The sequence below is a fragment of the Colias philodice genome, chromosome 6 (genome assembly GCF_061535455.1).
Source record: "Colias philodice isolate Cphi_HAF_F1 chromosome 6, ilColPhil1 Martin Lab GWU primary, whole genome shotgun sequence".
Classification (NCBI taxonomy): domain Eukaryota; kingdom Metazoa; phylum Arthropoda; class Insecta; order Lepidoptera; family Pieridae; genus Colias; species Colias philodice.
The window spans coordinates 11,293,314-11,311,894 of record NC_143091.1 but is presented as its reverse complement, the minus strand read 5'-3'; the positions used below and the strand labels follow the sequence as shown (position 1 = coordinate 11,311,894).

Here is an 18,581-nt window from a genome sequence, read left to right as displayed (position 1 = left end):
ATTGAGGATTACGAGTTACGACCCAGAAAAAAAATACCTTTTGAAATATAAACTTTGTAAAGTTAGCTGAAATTTTTGCAAGGCTGTTATAAACAGTTTTTCTTTGATGTTTTTGGCTTGAAGTTGACCCGTCGAAGCAACGCGTTTAAAAAGAAGATCTGAGTAACTTACAATTTGGTAAACAGCATCTGATGCAAAACACAACTTTCCTCTATTTACAAAGGATGTTAATGATGTATATCGGGTAATATTCAAGCTTTGTAGCTAAAAAAGTTATCAAGCGTTATTTAAAACTATCATTCTCTACCAATTAAAATTGTATCGACAATATCACTCATATACGAACTATTTAGTAGCGACATGTAGCTAGAAGTGAGTAAGGCTTATGTATGTTCGTTTTTTAAAATATAGTTTAGTTCTTGTCTGTCAATCAAGCGTTTCACTTATTAGACGTCAAAATATTCATATTTTACTAGGATTGTTTTTGCTTAACGAAAATATAGACATTGACGAGCAGTTTGGTATATTTAACTTATTTTCGGTCATGTTGTGCCCTGACAACGGCCAATTAAAATCATACCAACAAAATTCAAACCAATCAAAAACTAAGCCATCAGAAATAAATCCATCAAAATCAAAAGCTGAAGATACAGATCAACCACCTAAAGAGGAAAAATCTAACTCGCCAAATGTATATACCGAATTGTCGATATTTCAACAACCAGTATCAAAGAATTTAACTATTGAAATATTGGATATTGATGATGATTGTCATCATCATGTGGTTGACATCCAGTCGAGCGATGAGGATGAAGTCATTGAAGTGCCCCTACCACCTAAGCCGATAATCACTATAGAGAGTTCAGATGAAGATGAAGTGTCCCCTGTAACAACTGAATCTCCTTCTAAAGAGAATAATGTCAAAAACATCAACGAAAGCAAAGTTTTGAGGGAAGTATCATCCAGCCCAGTACCATCTGTGGTATCTTCGGTGTCTGATGAATTCATACGAGGAGATTGCATTGCACTAAACATATCCTCTCGCCACAACAACAACCAAAGCTTTGATTTTGGTCTCCATGGCACTGACCTGCTCGGGCAGACACCATCAAAGAAAAAGAAGAAGAAAAACAAAAATAGTTCCACATCCACTCCTTGCTTTGAAACACCTAAAAGCAAAGCCAAGAATAAGAAAAAAGCAAAAGCATATAAGGCACAGAAAAATATTATGACTGTGGAGTGTTACGATTCAGACAGTAATCTCTATGAAACAAACAAATCTTACACAGTAACAGAGAAGAGTTTTCCAAGTGCAGATGTATATGAATCGGATTCAAATCAATCGGTTCAAATAAAGGGGCAAAAAACGAAACATCAAGAGATATCAAGCACTGAAATTGACAGCTCAGATGGTACCTAGTAGGGTTGTTGAGGAAGTGATTACGAGGAAGAGGAGGAGGAAGAGGAATTGTCAAATACAAATTTAGGGGATGCGGATGAGGGTGAATGAATGAATGAATGAATGAATGAATGAATGAAAAATACTTTACACCTTATAGAATACATTTTACAAACTTAAAAATATAATATAGCAATGTACAGTAGGCGGCCTTATCGCTGGCAGCGATCTCTACCAGGCAACCCAGAAAAGACGAGGAAAATAAATGAGTCAATAACATGGTGGTGCAAAATAAATAGAAGTGCCAGAATAATATTTTATTATATATATACTATACCTACATATAAGCAGCTTACATTATTATATACATACACAAATAATAATAATATTATATATACACATATTAGATAATATATAAGAATACATACTTAAATATATACAAGCTTATAAAGTATGTATGTATATACATACATACATATTTTATACTTAAGCACATATTATGAATAAATCGACAGAGTTAATACCTAGCCTGTGACAGAGTTAAATAATAGTTTTTAAATTTCTTTTTGAAAATAAAAATCGATTGAGCTCGTTTTATTTCTTCGGGTAAAGAATTCCATAGGTTAATAACGGTGACAGTGTAGGAGGAATGGAAGAAGTTGAAACGGTGAGAAGGAATACTTAAGATTAAAAGGTTGGAGGAACGGAGAGTGAGGGAATGCTCGTTTAGGAATTTGAAATAGGAGGGGGTCTTAGAGCGTATACGCACTATGCGGGTAGCCGCATTGCGGGTAGCCGTCCGGCTGACCGCAAGCACAATTATGTACGTAATATTCATTTCTATGCGCACTGCGATGCGGCTACCGCAGACCGCACAGTGCGCATAGAAATGAATATTACGTACATAATTGTGCTTGCGGTCAGCCGGACGGCTACCCGCAATGCGGCTACCCGCATAGTGCGTATACGCTCTTAGGATCAAACAAAATACCATATAACGTGCTGGCCACGGACAATTCGCTATAGCGAAAATTCGCGCGGCGCGACCGGCGGCGCGTCTTGCGAATGAATCAAATGTATGGAAATGTACTGGGCATGCCACGCTCAGCGGCGACCAGCGAGACGACCGGCGAATTTCCCCGAGCGAATCGCGCGGCACGACTAGCGATCGAAACAAATGTATGAGTTATTACGGCGCAGGCCACGGAGTCGAGCGGCAAACGCGGCGACTACTGCCGGAGCGAACTTAATTTAAAATAGTTTGTTTTTTTTTCGCGAAAATGGAGGCGGAAGCTTTTATTGCAGAAATTCTAGCTAGACCAGCTATTTGGAAGTCTAGCCACCCGCAACATTTTTCATTTTTCATCATGCCTATATTTTTCATATTTTTGGTGGAATTCTCCGTCTGTAACACGATTTCTATTTAATTCGTGTACTCCACTATATCTCCCAAACATTAAATCTTGAAAAAAAAAGCTGCTACTCTCCAAACAACGTCGAGCTAACTTTGATAAAGCCATCTCGTCTCCTCGTCTACACTGGTCGCGGCGGCGAACGCAACTGCCCGTGGCCGCCCGCCGCGCCGTCGGTCGCGCCGCCGGTGTCCGTGGCCAAGGTGTAACGAATGCAACATATGAGCATACCGGCGAAAACGTATAGGAAGCCATTCAAGTTTTTTGCGGAATTTCCAATGAGTCAAATATGAACCTATTGGAATAAGTTCATGAGTCACATGTGACTCGTTTCACTATACACTTTTAGGCATATTTTTGGGTATGAACGTGTCGTGATATTTCTTTAATTCATACGTGGACGTATAGCAAAAAACCTAAGGTTTATGGCAATAAAAGAAAATTTCGCAATTTTTCTATAGTTCTTATGTTATTACAAGAAATTGGCAATACTTAAATGAAACTCAAATAAGTATTTAATCAAAGGCTTTTTTTTAAGAAAATATTACGAAATATTTTACTTTTGAATTCGGATGAATTGAATTGGTGAGTGATGACGTAGATATAGTAACGTTCATGAATGTGAACTTGTAAACCAATGGGTTCCCACAGGTTTTACCAGTACCGATTTTTCCATTAAATTTGTTAATTAGCATCATTTGAAAAAACGTTAAATTGTGAGCAAAGTGAATATATTATACAAGATCAGACATGTAAATAAGAAACTTTTATAATTTATCGTGAAAATAATAAACTTCTCCAACATCTATTTTTCATATGTACCACTTCGCCCGTGGTACATATGAAAAATAGATGTTGGCCGATTCTCAGACTTACCCGATATGCACAGAAAATTTCATGAGAATCGGTCCACCCGTTTCGGAGGAGTATGCAGACCATATATATTATATTACTCTATGATGCAGACTAACATTGTGACACGAGAATTTTATATATAAGACTAGCGGTCCGCCCCGGCTTCGCCCGTGGTACATATGAAAAATAATTTGGAAAATCCAAAAGTGCACGCCTCATAATTTTTTTTTAATAAATATTTATTAATTATTATTTTTGTTTATTTAATAACAATTAAACCACATCGAATCAGACCCTGAAAAATGAAAGGGTTCTATTCCTGAGCATACTCAAGCGTAAGAGAAAAAAAAAGACTCGATTAGTAAAGTATTTCGGTCGCTATCGTGTTAACAAGAAAAAGGATCCGCACATACAGACACACGGACGTCCAAGACAGAACTTTTTTAAACTGTTTTTTAACTAGTTTAAATAACAAAAATGACATCAAAAATATCATGAACGTTAAAAATAGTGTTTTTTCTTAATATGTGTGTGTATGTATTATCTTACAAGTGCAATGTATGATACATAAAGACATTTTAAGTTTGAAAAATCAGATGTTTTGCGCGAAGCGACAGTAGTACCCACCTCAACGCTTCGCTTATGAGGCGTGCAATAGATGTTGGCCGATTCTCAGACTTACCCGATATGCACAGAAAATTTCATGAGAATCGGTCCACCCGTTTCGGAGGAGTATGCAGACTAACATTGTGACACGAGAATTTTATATGATGATGATATTTGTGAAGAAATTCTTTATGATGCTATACAATTTGACAGATACTTTGGAACAATCGTATACAGCGCCACTTTGACAGTTGTCTTCCCCATTCAATTCATCCGAATTCGTCTCACGTCTGTCAATAATTGTCATACATGTCATACAGACTACAGTCATTATAATTTATTATACTCTATGACAGTCATTCACGTCTCACGATTCTATCTTGGTGAAGTTTAATTTATTTGCGAAAACAATAAATTAGAAATTCGTGTGTAAAATTGAAGAAAATCAATTCGTTCAAGTCTTAAATGATTCAATTACTTTAATCATAATGTCGAAGTTTAGTGCTATAATATCTAATTACAAATTAGATACATTTTTCATTTTATTATCGCTGATAAATTGTATTTCTGCTCGTAGAGTATGTATCATTATTTAATTAATAAATAAATCCAATTTTCATTATGTTAATACCCTTAATAATTACTTTTAGTATCCAGAAGATGGATATTTTTCAAGGAGTTTCTTTGACGAGCGAGAACAATACGCTAAAGTGGATGCTGCTCTTGAAAAACTTGTACATTGTAAGTTTGTTTACTTTACCATTTCATGAATATAAAAACTGATTAATAATAAGAATGAAACGTTTTAATTTTATTCATCTAAAACATCATTTTTAGATACAAATAAGATAAGTATTCCATTCATTGCACTTTTTCGTAAATATTTTTGAATAAATTTTCGTTGCTAAACAGGAGATATTGCTTGACATACAATTATTAGTTTATTTCTACTAATACAATATTTTTAGCACCAAAACTGGTGAGTGATTGGCCAGATCCCTCAGTGAAAATGGGCCAAGTGTCTGGAGTAGCCATAGATTCGTCTGGGCAAATTCACGTCTTTCACCGAGCCTCAAATGTATGGGATGCAAGCACATTCAGTATAAGGAATGTGTATCAGGGTATAGGAGAAATTCCCATTGCAAGTCCAACAGTTTTGGTGTTTAATAATACTGGTGAATTAGTGGATTTGTGGGGAGAAAATCTGTAAGTAAATCTGTAATTAATTGATTAATGAGTATATAATATTTTTCTTTTAAAGAACGGAGTATTATCACTGTTATTAGATATTAAAATCTTGGTATTTTTTACACATTCTAATTCATGTATGCAGATAGCCAACATTTTAGAGCAGACAAATATTATACATTATTCATTTTTTATGACTGCAATTAGCTTCAGCATGAATTTACAAAGACTTAAAGGACTTCCTTGTTAAATGGATTATCACTCACAAAATTTTAGATTATTACACATAAAAAAAAAAAAAAAAAAATATTCAGTTCAAACCAGTATTTCTTGATATTACCCTGTTCAAACAAATCAAACTCTTCAGTTTTATAATATTAATTTAGATATCAGTATGCATCATTATATAATCAATGCAACCATAATCATAATAAACATAAACCTTTTAATTAAATAGTACATTTATTTAAGACCTTAGAAATACAGCTTCAAAATAGTGGTGATGTGCTATTATTATTTCATAATAAAATCTATTCATATTATCTTATACAGATTCTACATGCCCCATGGTATAACTGTGGATGCATCAGGGAATGTGTGGCTGACAGATGTAGCCCTCCACCAAGTGTTCAAGTTTACACCAGACAATAGGAAGGAGCCTGCGCTCAAACTTGGAGAGAAGTGAGTTATTATGAATATAAAATCTTAGACAAGAATGTCATTAATAGGAATTAATTTATAACTGTAGCTTTCTGCCTACATGGTCAAATGAAATGATTTTAAATAGCCTAACCCTGGGGTTTTACTTGCATAGTTTATCCAGTCTCATAAAATATCTAAGAAAAAATCTTAAAATATATTTGTGTCAAATTTTATCTTAATCGATTCAGTTGTTTAGACATAAGAAGAACAATAGATAGTTAATTTCACATTTATAATATGTGTAGGGATTAAAATAGCTACTCAATCAGTGAAATCTTGTGTGTCCTTATAGGTCAGATGTGTATTTCTACATCTGTTTTATTGATAAATTTTCCATACAGACATATTATAGCTGTTTATTTATTAGTATATACTGTTATCAAGAGACTAAAATAAACCCTTACTTCACACTTATGTGTGTAGTCAAAGAAATTGTTTATACATATATTATGAAATGTTGAAGTTTCTTCTTGGAAAGATGATACGTTTTTGTTATACTCAATTTTTTTAATATTGCCATATTTTAAATCTTAATAAAAAAATACTCATTCAAATCCGGTCTTCCATTTACTTCTACAATTATTTTGTTAATTACCTTCTAGATAACTTAATTGTATAACTAGTCACAGTAGTTAAGTTATAACTAACCCAACATTCTTAAATAGATTTGTGCCCGGCGATGACGACGAGCACTTCTGCAAGCCCAGCTCAGTGGCGGTGCACTCTAGTGGTGACTTCTTCGTAGCAGATGGCTATTGTAACACAAGGATCATTAAGTATAAGGCAGATGGGACTAAGATACTACAGTGGGGACGACGTGAGTCATCATTTAATAGATAAACTTGCTTACAATTACTATTTAAGTAGATTTGTTGATGGTTTAATACCAACAATCAAAACTTAATGATTTTTGAGTGGGATTGTTTTTTTTTTCATCTTTTGTTAGCAAAGATAAAAATTCATCTTGTAATACAATCGGCATCACTTGTTTTTCACACTGCCGTGTTCTTTTTATGCTGCTTATGTAAATATGTAAATTTAGCCCTTATAAATTGTGACCAATATTATATCATCACATTCTACGGTAACCGATACAGTTTTATTTGCAAACATAATAAAAGATAAGTTGTATATACAGGGTGATGCCCTGCGTGCGATGTGATGCGTTCGAGTGACAGACACAGCTTATAGGTTTAAAGATTTTATTACGCATAAAAAAGCTTATTATTTACTCTATCGTGTTTTTATCTATTTCCTTATATTTTTGTCCCAAGTTATCCTTTAACTTATCCATAATTTACTCAGGCACCGGTCAAACACCGTTCACTCTTAACGTACCACACGCGCTAACGATAGCCGAAGATAAAAACGCAGTTTGCACAGCTGATAGAGAGAGAGGCAGGATCGCGTGTTTCCGAGCTGACAACGGGACATACATACACTCGTATTCGCATTGGCTGATTGGACGGAGGCTCTTTAGTGTTGCCTATTCGCCTATACAGGGTGAGCTTTTTTTTGTGTGTATGTTTGTGTAGTGAAATGTAGAGGAAATGTGGTAGCTGATTGTTATGTGATATGATTAAAAAAGTCTAGTAAGGTTAATATATTTAAATGTAATTTTATTTAAATACATACATTATTTTATAAGTGACTGTATGATATCAATTTGTAAAAAATGTACAGTGGCAGTATATGTGATAGATCATAGAATATTGAACGTACTTAACACCTTTCTAACCATATAGGTATGGGGAAAATAAAGAGTTTTGATTTGATTTAAATATTTTAAATTCTGGGTTCTCTTATTGAATAAGATGGGACTTGGTTCAATCTTCTTTATAAATACAAATCGCCTATAAGAAAAATGGTTTAGTAAAATAGACGTAGAACGCATTTCCATTTGTATTTTTAGTATTAAAAACAATAAAATAATTTAGGTGGCCGCCTCTACCTAGTCAACGGGCCAGCCCTCACCGGTATACCCGTTCGGGGCTACGTCATAGAATACACGTCCGGTCGTCTCATACAAACATTCGCACCGGGAGATTCGTTCAGAAACCCGCACGATGTCGCCGTATCGCCAGATGGCAGCACTGTGTACGTCGCGGAACTCGATCCTCACAAAGTGTACAAATTTCTGGACGAATCCTTGTTGTTGAAGAATGAAACGGTTGGGAATGATGTTACGACTGAAGTCCTGCCTGCTAAGCCTACGGCCACTGTTGGTAAGTAGTTTTGGAACACCCTGTATATAGTGTTTTTGTACAGTTGTACTTGTATATTTTATACAATTATTGTTAGGTAAATTCTTTGGATAGGTTTATAATCTGAAGATTAAGTGTCTGATTTATTTAGTGCAAAAATATTATGTATTGTAAAAGATTAACAAAATTGAAACTTGGAGATCTCAGTGAATTTTTTTATTATTTTAAGCATCTATATTGATTTATTTACACTCTTATCTATTTTCTCAAAAACTAATAAAGTATGTGTGTAGTATTAATGTATAACGTGATCGTTTAGAACAGCCGTTAGTGACTAACATCGTCCGCAGAGGTTAGCAATGTGAGCGTGACACTTGGGTGGGAAGTTATGGTACGAATTATTTAATATAATGTACTTGTTAATGGCTTTGAGGGTAGCGGGGTGAGGTTTGCATGTTGTGGTAAAAATGTATTTACTCACTCAAGAATGAATGTAAGTGACTAACCACGTTAGCAGGGGTAAGCAGGGTGCTCGTAGGGCATAAAATAGTTGAGAGCATGTTGTGCGTATAAAACAAATTTTTATCTGTGCATTTGCAAAGTTTAATGAGATGTGTGTGTGAGGTTAATATTAAAATTACGCCCAAAATTGGTTTTAAAATTAAATTACTTTTTAATCTACTCTATACTCAAAAAAAATATGCTAGTGCTTTGATAAAAGGTAGCCTATGTTCTTTCTCAAGGTCTAAAGATTGTCTGTGCCAAATTTCATCAAAATCGGTTCAGAGGTTTAAGCGGGAAAGCGTAACAGACAGATAGAGTTACTTTCGCATGTATAATATTAGTAGGGATGAATAAGAACGGGTGTTAGTAACTAACCGCGTCCGCAGAGGTGAGCGGCGTGAGCGTGTCGAGCGGGTGGGAGTGGGGCGGCGCGGCGGGCGGCGCGCTGGGCGCGGGCGGCGCCGCGCTGCTCGCGCTCGCCGCCGTCGCGCTGCTCAACGCGAGGAACCGCGGTAAGCGATACGATGAGAGTGATGTGTACGCGGAGGAGTAGGGTTGCCACTTGATGGTTAAACAAAAAAAAATACAGAAAAAGTTCGAACACAAGGAAGGCGATTTTTTTCTCATTTATAAAGCATTTGGGTGCTATAAAACGTTTAAGAAATCAATCACGAGACAGGTCAATATTTTTCTGTTCTTTAAAAATATCTCATTTATAAAACACTTTTTAATGTGCTTTTATTGGAAATTTTTGATGGATAGAAAAAATTCTATCATGAGATGGGATTTTATGTTTTTTTTTTTTCATTTATAAAGCATTTAAATGGTATAAAACGCTTTAATTAACTACACCTGTATATTTGTAATTGTAACCAAGTCCTTTTGACCGCCTCAGACTCAATTTTGGCATACTACAAGCAATTAAATTCAAACTTTGTACCTTTATAAAAAAAGTGGCCAAATAATTTTATGAGGGCTAAAGCGTGCTTTTTTTGTTGTTTTTCTTACTTTATTTATTTTACGAGGTTTCCTACTTGTTGAGCAACAGTTGAGCAAAAATGTTGTCTCATGTCTGGAACCAATTCGCTGAATTGCCAGCAACAACTCCTGAACGTATTAATTCAACTTTGTTGTTCAACAAATACTAATACGAGGCTTTAGTGGGTGGCTATAATATGGTTCAGATTATAGTTTCGTATATCTAATTCTTATATTTTTTTTTTATTTGTAATTGTATTTTTTTATATAATATGTTGGACAGCATGTCACTTATAGTATATTAAGGACGTTTACTTCAATGGTTAAGTGTGGAGTTATACAGTTAACGAAGGTTAAACGTAGAGTATGTGCTAGTAGCTCAGCATGTAATATGCTGTACATTAATTAACAGTCATATAACATGATTATTTAACAGAGGCTTACATGGTTAACTGAACTGCATCTAACTTTAGTTTATTACAGTTGTTTATTATGATTTAACGTGTAGAAATATGTAATTTTACATCACACTACTTAATTTATTAATAATTAATGAGATAATATTTAGTTTTCGAAAAATCTGAGTATTATTTGTGAAACTTTACGGTAACCGTACAAAAAATGTGATAATTTAATAAAAAATCAAGCACAAATTAGTGGCAACCCTTACAAATACACAAAATCGTCACAAATTGTACCTACATCGTTTAATAAGCAACGAAGTATTTAGTCGTTTAAAATAAAAAATATATGAACTAATATACACTAGAAGTATTAGATGCATTGAGATATTAATTAGCAGTCTTTCTGTTTCGATTGAATAAAATCTCTTTAAAAAATTATAACTTTATCAGTCAAGACAATCATAGAGAAAACTGTGTAACTATCTTATTATATTCATTTAATTGGATTTCAATGTATAAACTTATTATAACCAATTACTTCGATAACAAAAGCGATTAAAGACAATTAATATGATAGCCTTTAGCTTTTGCTCAGAGTATTTCAAGGAAACAATAAAATTATACTATTTGTGTATTGAACTGTGTTGCTTATTAAATGAAATGTCTCTTTTAAGGTATTTATAATCTATATTATGTGAATTACACAAGTGACGGTATTCTAAAAGGTAAAAAAAAGCTTAGGTACTAATTATGATAAATTAATATAGTGTTGCTGTACCTAATGTTTAAAACGTCATTTGTGTAATTCGTAATTTTTTAATTAAATGTTTTTTTTCTTAGTAAGAAATTCAATTTGTTTTTCCTATCGCACAATTTTGTTTGCATGCCTGTGTCCAGTTCCATATGTTTTTTTTTCGTTATTACGGTGTACATGAGCATTCCAATTTAAAAAAAAAACAAATAAATGTTTTTTTTATATTATTCATGCAAATGCATGACTGGAAAATTTTATTATCGTTAAAAATGAATTCATGGATTTGAAATCCATTGACCATGAGATTAATTGTATTGTATTTATTCTATTTTTTATATATTATACAATATAGAATGTTAAACAAATGGCATAAAGATATAAAATCGTCATAATATTATGAGATATAAGTAATCTATGTATTGAATGATAAAAATGAAGCTAATGAAATCTGAATAATTTTAATAAATTAAAATTATGATCTCTTAAAGTTGATCTGAAAATAATTTATTATTTCTACATTATGTTTATTTTAATTTTTATTTAAGAACTCAAATGTATGAAATGAAATCTATACGAAATGTGCTGTTTATATTTTTTCATTTTATTTTTATTTACAAACTTGTTTAGTTGTAAGACATATTGAGATCGTCCAAGTATACCTGCGTTAGTTGTAATTGTGATTGTAGCTTATTTACTGAAATATATTTATTGGTGAAGCTTTTTGTGTTTTTATTTTATCGCACCTTTGCATGTTTGTCTTTATGTTTGACTTCATTTTATTTTAATTTGCAAATTATTGTTGAACTACACCATAAAAATAAGATTTTGAGTAGAAGTTAAAGGAGCGAAATTTTATTGATATTATGAAAATCTTCGTAAATTGAGAATTTAAAATTAATAGCAAGTTTTGCATTCTGATTTTGGTATTATTTTGTGGAGAATCTATTAGTCGACTCACTAGTCGAGTCGAGTCGTCTGGCACCGATCGGGCCCCTTGGGGCTCAATGGGTTATGCAGAATATTATTTTATCTATGGTTATTTTGTTCTAGTATTTGTTAATTTTATATTTAAAATACAGAAATGGGTTAATAATTTAATAGTAGGATCCACATTTCGAATTATTTTTTTAAATATTAATATAGGACGCAAAGGTGTATCTCGTCGACGCTGGGAGTACGGGCACGGTGAGTTCAAACTACGGAGGCTTCTAGATCGACGACGGTTCACGCGAGTACATTCCGATGATTCTGACGAAGAGCCCGCTCCTATGCTACCAACACACCCTCCAGCTAACGCCTGATCCTATATGACTCGAACGTAATATTTACAAGCATGTCGTGGTCACGCTTGAAAAGCAATCAATGTTTCACGATAACATTTTGTAACTGGCAACATTTATAACTTTCAGAATTTGACGTACGTCAATATTGACCAATGGCGTCGTTCAAAACGGTTACTTTTAAATTGTAATCGTTTATTGGATATTCAGTCGCCAGCAAAATGGTCTCCGAGATCGTTCTAAATTCAAATATATGATTAGATTTCGACGTTTTAAACGACTATTGGCTTGATTAATTGAACTGGATTAATATTTTACTGATAAGTAATTATTTAATAGGTATAATAAAGACTAAAGGATTGGGCCCACAATGTAGATAGTTCAATATTGTAGTTTTGCATATGAAACGTACGCTCTATGTAATACGATTCCCAAAATAAGTTACCATGTTACCATATTATTTATATGGAAATTTGTTTATAGTTTATTTCATAATTTCACATGTTATAATATAAAGGTAGATACTAGATAGACCAAAGCAAATTGGCTTCTTTAAAATTGATGTGTAATAAAATAATAAACACTAGTAGACGTTAATGGAATTAATAGATAAACATCCTACCATAAAAAAAATGTATGCGTGTACTAGAGTACACACGTAAGAAGTGAAACTTCTTTATGACCTTAAAATGTCACGAGTATGGCGTAACGCAAAAATGTCACGCGTACGGCGTAACGAAAAAATGTCACGCGTACGGCGTAACGCAAAAATGTAACACTAAATTTTTGTCCAACCCCGATAAAGAAGTTTCACTTCAAAAACTGAAGTGTTTACTTATAAAACTATTTTCGTATGTAGCTACCAATAAGTGAAGATAGATCTAGCTTCTTACATATCCAATCTTTCTTATATTTTATCCCTTTATAATCCGGGATATTTTTCCAATTTAATTCCTATCTAGCTAATTTACCGTGACGTACCTATAATTTCTTTCTCTTACAAATTTTCGATAGTGGTAGCTAATAGCAAGGATAAAATGTATATTGGCGATTTTTAAAGATATAGAATAATAACTGATTTTTTTTTTAAATTACCTAACATTGAACAAATTTTAAATAACTATTTTTCCTACATCAAATTAAGAAAGCTACCAGGATCATTAAGTGGGATAGTGATGAATATTGTAAAATTGGCTTCGGGATTCTATACCATTATTTAAAGATTACCTATCTACTTGTAAATATGCGATAATTGACTATATGGCATAAGCATAAATAATTGGCTCAGAATAGATAATATAAATGTATTTAATTTTAGTCTTAGGCTAAGTGCTTTGATATTTGAAGTTCCAATCCTAATACCTTCCAAAAATCTTGTCAATTCTCTTCTTTCGTCCGACTAAGCATTTTATGGTCAAAGAACAAACTATTTAGATTATAAGTAGTCACTGTCTGTGGTAGTCACCTACACTGAATACAATTCCTACGCTATTTTATTACACATATTTTTGTTGTAAATGTCACAAATACTAAATATCTACTACTACTACTGTACTTCTTTATTTTAGGTATATAAGGCCTGCCGCCTGATGTATGTGTGATTGCCGATTGGAAATGATGTTTTGTGACAAAATGATCGCCTTTAAGCTTGTAATTATTAAGTCGTACCTACTTAGTATTATCAATCGAGAGTAAAGGAGTTGGGTACATTGCAGAGCAACAATCTCCTCATTCTTTTAATTTCCTTTTTATACACTGTAGTTAAGTTAATTAGGTAAGCAGATGCGTACGGATTATTATTAGCAGGAATGGTACATACGAAAGGGAAGCTGATTTGAAATAAAAGATAAATATTATTATATACATATATTTTTATTCATGTAAACATCTTTCTACCGATCATGACGTGATTTCTTGGAGAAATATTAGGATCAAATACCGGATGTATTTCGCAGTGGATACCTGAAAAAAAATATTTAGTAATTCTGTTATTAAAAAGTTAAATGTTATTTTTATATTTTATGAGACCAAAGGGCATGTATTTTAATTTATTTATTTATTAAGTCGGTGTATAAATGTGCCAAAATTGTTGTCACTGTTGCTTTTGTCGCCTATATTTACGTCTATAACGATTAATAATAATTTTACAGAATATTAATGGCAACACTTCGAAAATTGCTTAATAAATCAAAAACAAATTTTGTTTAAGGAGTATTTGTAACAAATTTATATTTAAACTGAAAAGGATAACTTTATTGTGTGAGTATTAACATGAAGTTGCGATTATCCGATACAATTAACGGATAAAGAAAACACCGTAAGATTTATATATTATGCGATTATTAAAACAACACAATATAATAAGTATTTCATAAATTGAACTAAGTATACTTTTTACAATCAAAACTTTTAACATGGCAACATTCATTTACTTACAGCAATATTTGACCAGTTTTACCGAAATCAAAATAGTATGGATAGGTTAGATTTTGATTTCGGTATATTATAATGTAATGTAAAAATATATATTTGTGTGTTTTGTATAAAAAATGTGAAATGTCATGTATCTATTAAATGTTATATTATATTATAATCTTTTTATTTCAATCAAAAACCAATAAATAATATCAGAAATTTTTTGGAAGCACTAAAAATTGAGTCAATAATTTGTATCATCAATATGTTTTAACTTTTAACATATCTGTCTATAGACAGGAACTTATAATACCTCTACATAAGCATTATATGTTTTTAAGGCAGGCAAGTTCAACAGATTATCGGGAAAAAATATCAAACAACTCACCATGCTCCATCATATAATACAATCTGTCCAGTAATATCACTGTTTCTACGAGCGGTGCTAATACAAGTCGCAAAGTGTATAGTACTACGACGCGTTTCCATTGAGCGAGATCTGATGTGCTTTTTGAAGTGTCCATTGTCGTTACTGAAAGTCTGCCCAGTGCGACTTTGCTGTAGCTGTAAATTACGAAATGTATAAATTACTAATATTATAAACTAGTATGTATATAAAGCTGAAGAGTTTGTTTGTTTGAACACGCTAATCTCAGGAACTACTGGTCCGATTTGAAATTCTTTCGGTGTTAGATAGCCCATTCATCGAGGAAGGCTATAGGCTATATATCATCACGCTAAGATCAACAGGAGCGGAGCCACGCGGGTGAAACCGCGGAGCGCAGCTAGTTATTAATAAAATTCATGAGTTAGAAGTATGGTCTGCTAGTATATAAATCTCTTATCTGTGAGCAACTTACAACTGGCAATGCTTCAAAATTACAGAATATTATTTTAATTATTATTGGATTAATTTTTTATGGAAAGTTCTACTTCTTTATGACTCTCTCACAGATATGTTAGTATAATTATTATGTAATAAATTAATGATATATGACGATACTTCCTACACATTGAATATAATTATTTATTGCCTAAGGCATTATCACTGGACTTACCTTTCAAAAGTCATATTGTCAGTATGTTTCACACTTCTGATGGGTGAATGTCGCAAATTTGGATCATGGTCCACCAGAACCCTTTCAAGTGCTGCTCTGAAGGCATGTACCTGTTAATAAACATTGTTTTCTTTATACCAAGTAAATTTATACATGAAAATCATTTCCACACAATAAACTAGAATCCCAATCACACTAAAAAATTGTCTAAAGCAAAACTCTGCCCATGCATCTAGCACTAGGCAGAGTTTTCAAATAAACATATACAGACTTTCATCAATACTACAACGAAATAAGGTGTAAATTTCAATGAATGTTTTAATATTATTTATATAATTTAATGTATATGTATGTACAACACTGCTCGGACATTCTCGACAACATGTCATGAAAACCATGTTAAAAAGTAACAACTGAATACTCACTTTTAAATCATTATAATCTCCTTTACAGAGCTTCTCACAGTATGATTCAATAGCATGACACGCAATCTCTCTACTCGCATAAGACAGTTCATGATCCAGTCCCTTCACATATTCACTCATTGGATAGCCATCGCTACTAAGCTTCATATAACAACAACCCACGAGACAGATAAATTGGGCTCTATTGCATTGTACAAAGTATTTTAGTAATAAAGGTCCCAAATTTCCACATGGATGTAAGCCAATTAGGCCGTGGTTGTGAATTGTCTCCTTCAGTGAGAGAGTTTCAAGCTGATCAGCACTGGATAGTGTCTCGTTGCAATGTATGGGTCTCGGAAGACTGGTTATGTTCCCAATGTTGACATATTTCTTTGCTGTGTACTCCAATTCTAGGTCAAGTTTTCTGAAAATATTTATACAAATTATTATCTACTTTATATTCATAATTAGTCTAGTAATACACTTGTGGGCAAAGTAATTGCATAGCCTTGAAAGTCTGAAAATATATTTAGTAAGTAATATTCTTCAGACTTTCAATCTCTTAGCACTTGATGACTTTGATAATTTTTCTTTCTAAATAGTTTAAGTTAACTAACTAAAAGAAAGAAATTCTAAATTAATTAGTTATTTAATTCCTTAATAAGGTATAGTAATGGTTACAGCCATCAACATAATAAAATCAATATAGGTACTGGTCTTGCAACAAGAATCCCAATCACACTCAAAAAATGTCTGAAGCAAAACTCTGCCCATGCATCTAGTGCACTAGGCAGAGTTTTCAAAGTTATAGTTAAAAATAAATAAATAAATACCAGTTAATAAAACCATACATACCAACAGTACAGACCTAGCTTCTTCAGTCAATTGACTCTGACATTCGATTCCAACAGTTTTCAGACCAAAATTGTATGACAGCATTCGTACCAAGTGTCCCAATCCCGATCCAAAGTCTATAACAGTATCACAACCACTGGCTGTTGCTACATCATTCACAACATTAGCCATCAAACTAATTTCATGACGTTTCTTCAGCTTTACATGTTTTAAAAACATATTTCTCAATTTTTGATTTCTAACAATATCCAATCTATTATTAGAACTCTGGTAGTTGCTCTTCCTTGGCAAACTCATGCTTTTAACAAATTTTACAAGAGCTAAGAAGGATAAAGGGAACATGTGGTTCGTGGGATGATCTTGAAGCAAATATCCCAAGGTTTGTGGGTCAATATCATGAAAACTGTCTCGCCAAGGTGGTGGTAAGATATCCCAATGATTATCAACAAAGAAATCCTGCAAAAATAATACATTTATGATTTTAAGTGCTCCTGCAAAAATAATATATTTAAACTGTACAGAATTTCCATTATAAGAAGTGCATAAAATATGTCTTACATTTAGTTTTATAAATATAGAACTAACTACTTAATCCATTAAAAAAAAATACATAATATTTTATCTTCCAGTTTATGATTTTATATCAATTAATTTCATTAACTATTAAAGATACAGTGAATAACTTACTAAAACATACAAATCCAAAAGCCATTTGTAAGTTTGCACTACTTTTACTGTTGCATCAATAGCAGTCCTCACATTGTCCATATGGCTCGACATTTTGTTAAAAATATTCGTACAAGAATTGCAATCAAATAAATTAAGTTCTATTCAACATTATATCAATATTTATCTTAAAGAATATTGATAGATATAACTGAAAAAACTTGATAGATATATGTGGAAATTACAATCAGCAGTCAGCACTCGATCTATAAAATCTGCTTTGCACTTTTTAGTAATTTCAAATTTGAACGATTTTGACATTGACAAAACAAACAGCTGTGATCTGACATTGATATATTTTGGATAAAATTACCATAAATGAAAAAACATAATTGCCAGCCGCCTATTCACCCTTTATTCACCACCCAAGCACATTATAATATTACAATAGACAGCACCCAAGTCACCACCTATACTTATAGGTACAATATATACTCTAAGACTTACAGTCTTTCCTAGATACTGACTGACTGACTTCGGCGGCGTGATTATTTTTTAATGTTACCACCAGAAAGTTGGCTGTACTCTTAATATACTCAAACTCAAACAAACTCAAACATTCATTTATTCAATTAGACTACTATTTAGTAGCACTTTCGAATCGTCATTACATAAGTATTTTTAACATTTACCACCGATTCGGAAAGCAGTATCTACGGAGAAGAATCGGCAAGAAACTCCATAGTTGCTCTTTTAAATCATGTCAATATTACATAATATGTAACTTATATCTAACTACATAATAATGTATCATAATATGCCAAAGAACTGTCCTGTGGTTTTTACGCGATAACCCTCCATGGGTCTTTATCGTCTATATATTCCTGAATACTGTAG

General features: G+C 32.7%; 2 protein-coding genes and 1 long non-coding RNA gene across 5 annotated transcripts in view; 1 reads left to right on the top strand and 2 right to left on the bottom strand.

Moving 5' to 3' along the window:
• The window catches only part of LOC149488057 (uncharacterized), a 77,371-nt gene that overhangs the window by 28,516 nt on the left and 30,274 nt on the right, over positions 1–18,581 (bottom strand). The gene's annotated exons all lie outside the window — the stretch shown is intronic.
• Positions 4,633–11,726, top strand: LOC149488061 (peptidyl-alpha-hydroxyglycine alpha-amidating lyase 1-like). 3 transcript variants are annotated; one of them, XM_089696905.1, is made up of 9 exons: positions 4,633–4,850; positions 4,923–5,013; positions 5,241–5,478; positions 6,013–6,141; positions 6,828–6,979; positions 7,468–7,665; positions 8,100–8,387; positions 8,686–8,757; positions 9,257–9,371. In XM_089696905.1, exons 1-8 carry the CDS (start codon positions 4,761–4,763, stop codon positions 8,721–8,723), a joined length of 1,224 nt encoding a protein of 407 aa, XP_089553031.1. In that variant the 5' UTR covers positions 4,633–4,760; the 3' UTR covers positions 8,724–8,757; positions 9,257–9,371. The 3 variants fall into 3 exon arrangements, with proteins under 3 accessions (XP_089553031.1, XP_089553029.1, XP_089553032.1); XM_089696903.1 differs by lacking the exon at positions 8,686–8,757 and having other exon boundaries at positions 9,257–11,726; XM_089696906.1 differs by lacking the exon at positions 9,257–9,371 and having other exon boundaries at positions 8,686–9,250.
• LOC149488060 (methyltransferase-like protein 25B) lies at positions 14,140–18,068 on the bottom strand. Its single transcript, XM_089696911.1, has 6 exons — positions 17,706–18,068; positions 17,032–17,474; positions 16,185–16,587; positions 15,760–15,869; positions 15,090–15,265; positions 14,140–14,248 (listed from the first exon to the last, which is right to left on the bottom strand). Exons 1-6 carry the CDS (start codon positions 17,796–17,798, stop codon positions 14,163–14,165), a joined length of 1,311 nt encoding a protein of 436 aa, XP_089553037.1. The 5' UTR covers positions 17,799–18,068; the 3' UTR covers positions 14,140–14,162.

Coding starts and splice junctions, on each gene's coding strand:
- LOC149488060 (XM_089696911.1), bottom strand. CDS start 17,798: ATGTCGAGCCATATGGACAATGTGAGGACTGCTATTGATGCAACAGTA. Junction 17,475..17,705: donor TTTTGGATTTGTATGTTTTA/GTAAGTTATTCA, acceptor TTATTTTTGCAG/GATTTCTTTGTTGATAATCA. Junction 14,249..15,089: donor GTATTATATGATGGAGCATG/GTGAGTTGTTTG, acceptor ATTTTTTTTCAG/GTATCCACTGCGAAATACAT.
- LOC149488061 (XM_089696903.1), top strand. CDS start 4,761: ATGTCGAAGTTTAGTGCTATAATATCTAATTACAAATTAGATACATTT. Junction 5,014..5,240: donor TCTTGAAAAACTTGTACATT/GTAAGTTTGTTT, acceptor CAATATTTTTAG/CACCAAAACTGGTGAGTGAT. Junction 6,142..6,827: donor GCGCTCAAACTTGGAGAGAA/GTGAGTTATTAT, acceptor ATTCTTAAATAG/ATTTGTGCCCGGCGATGACG.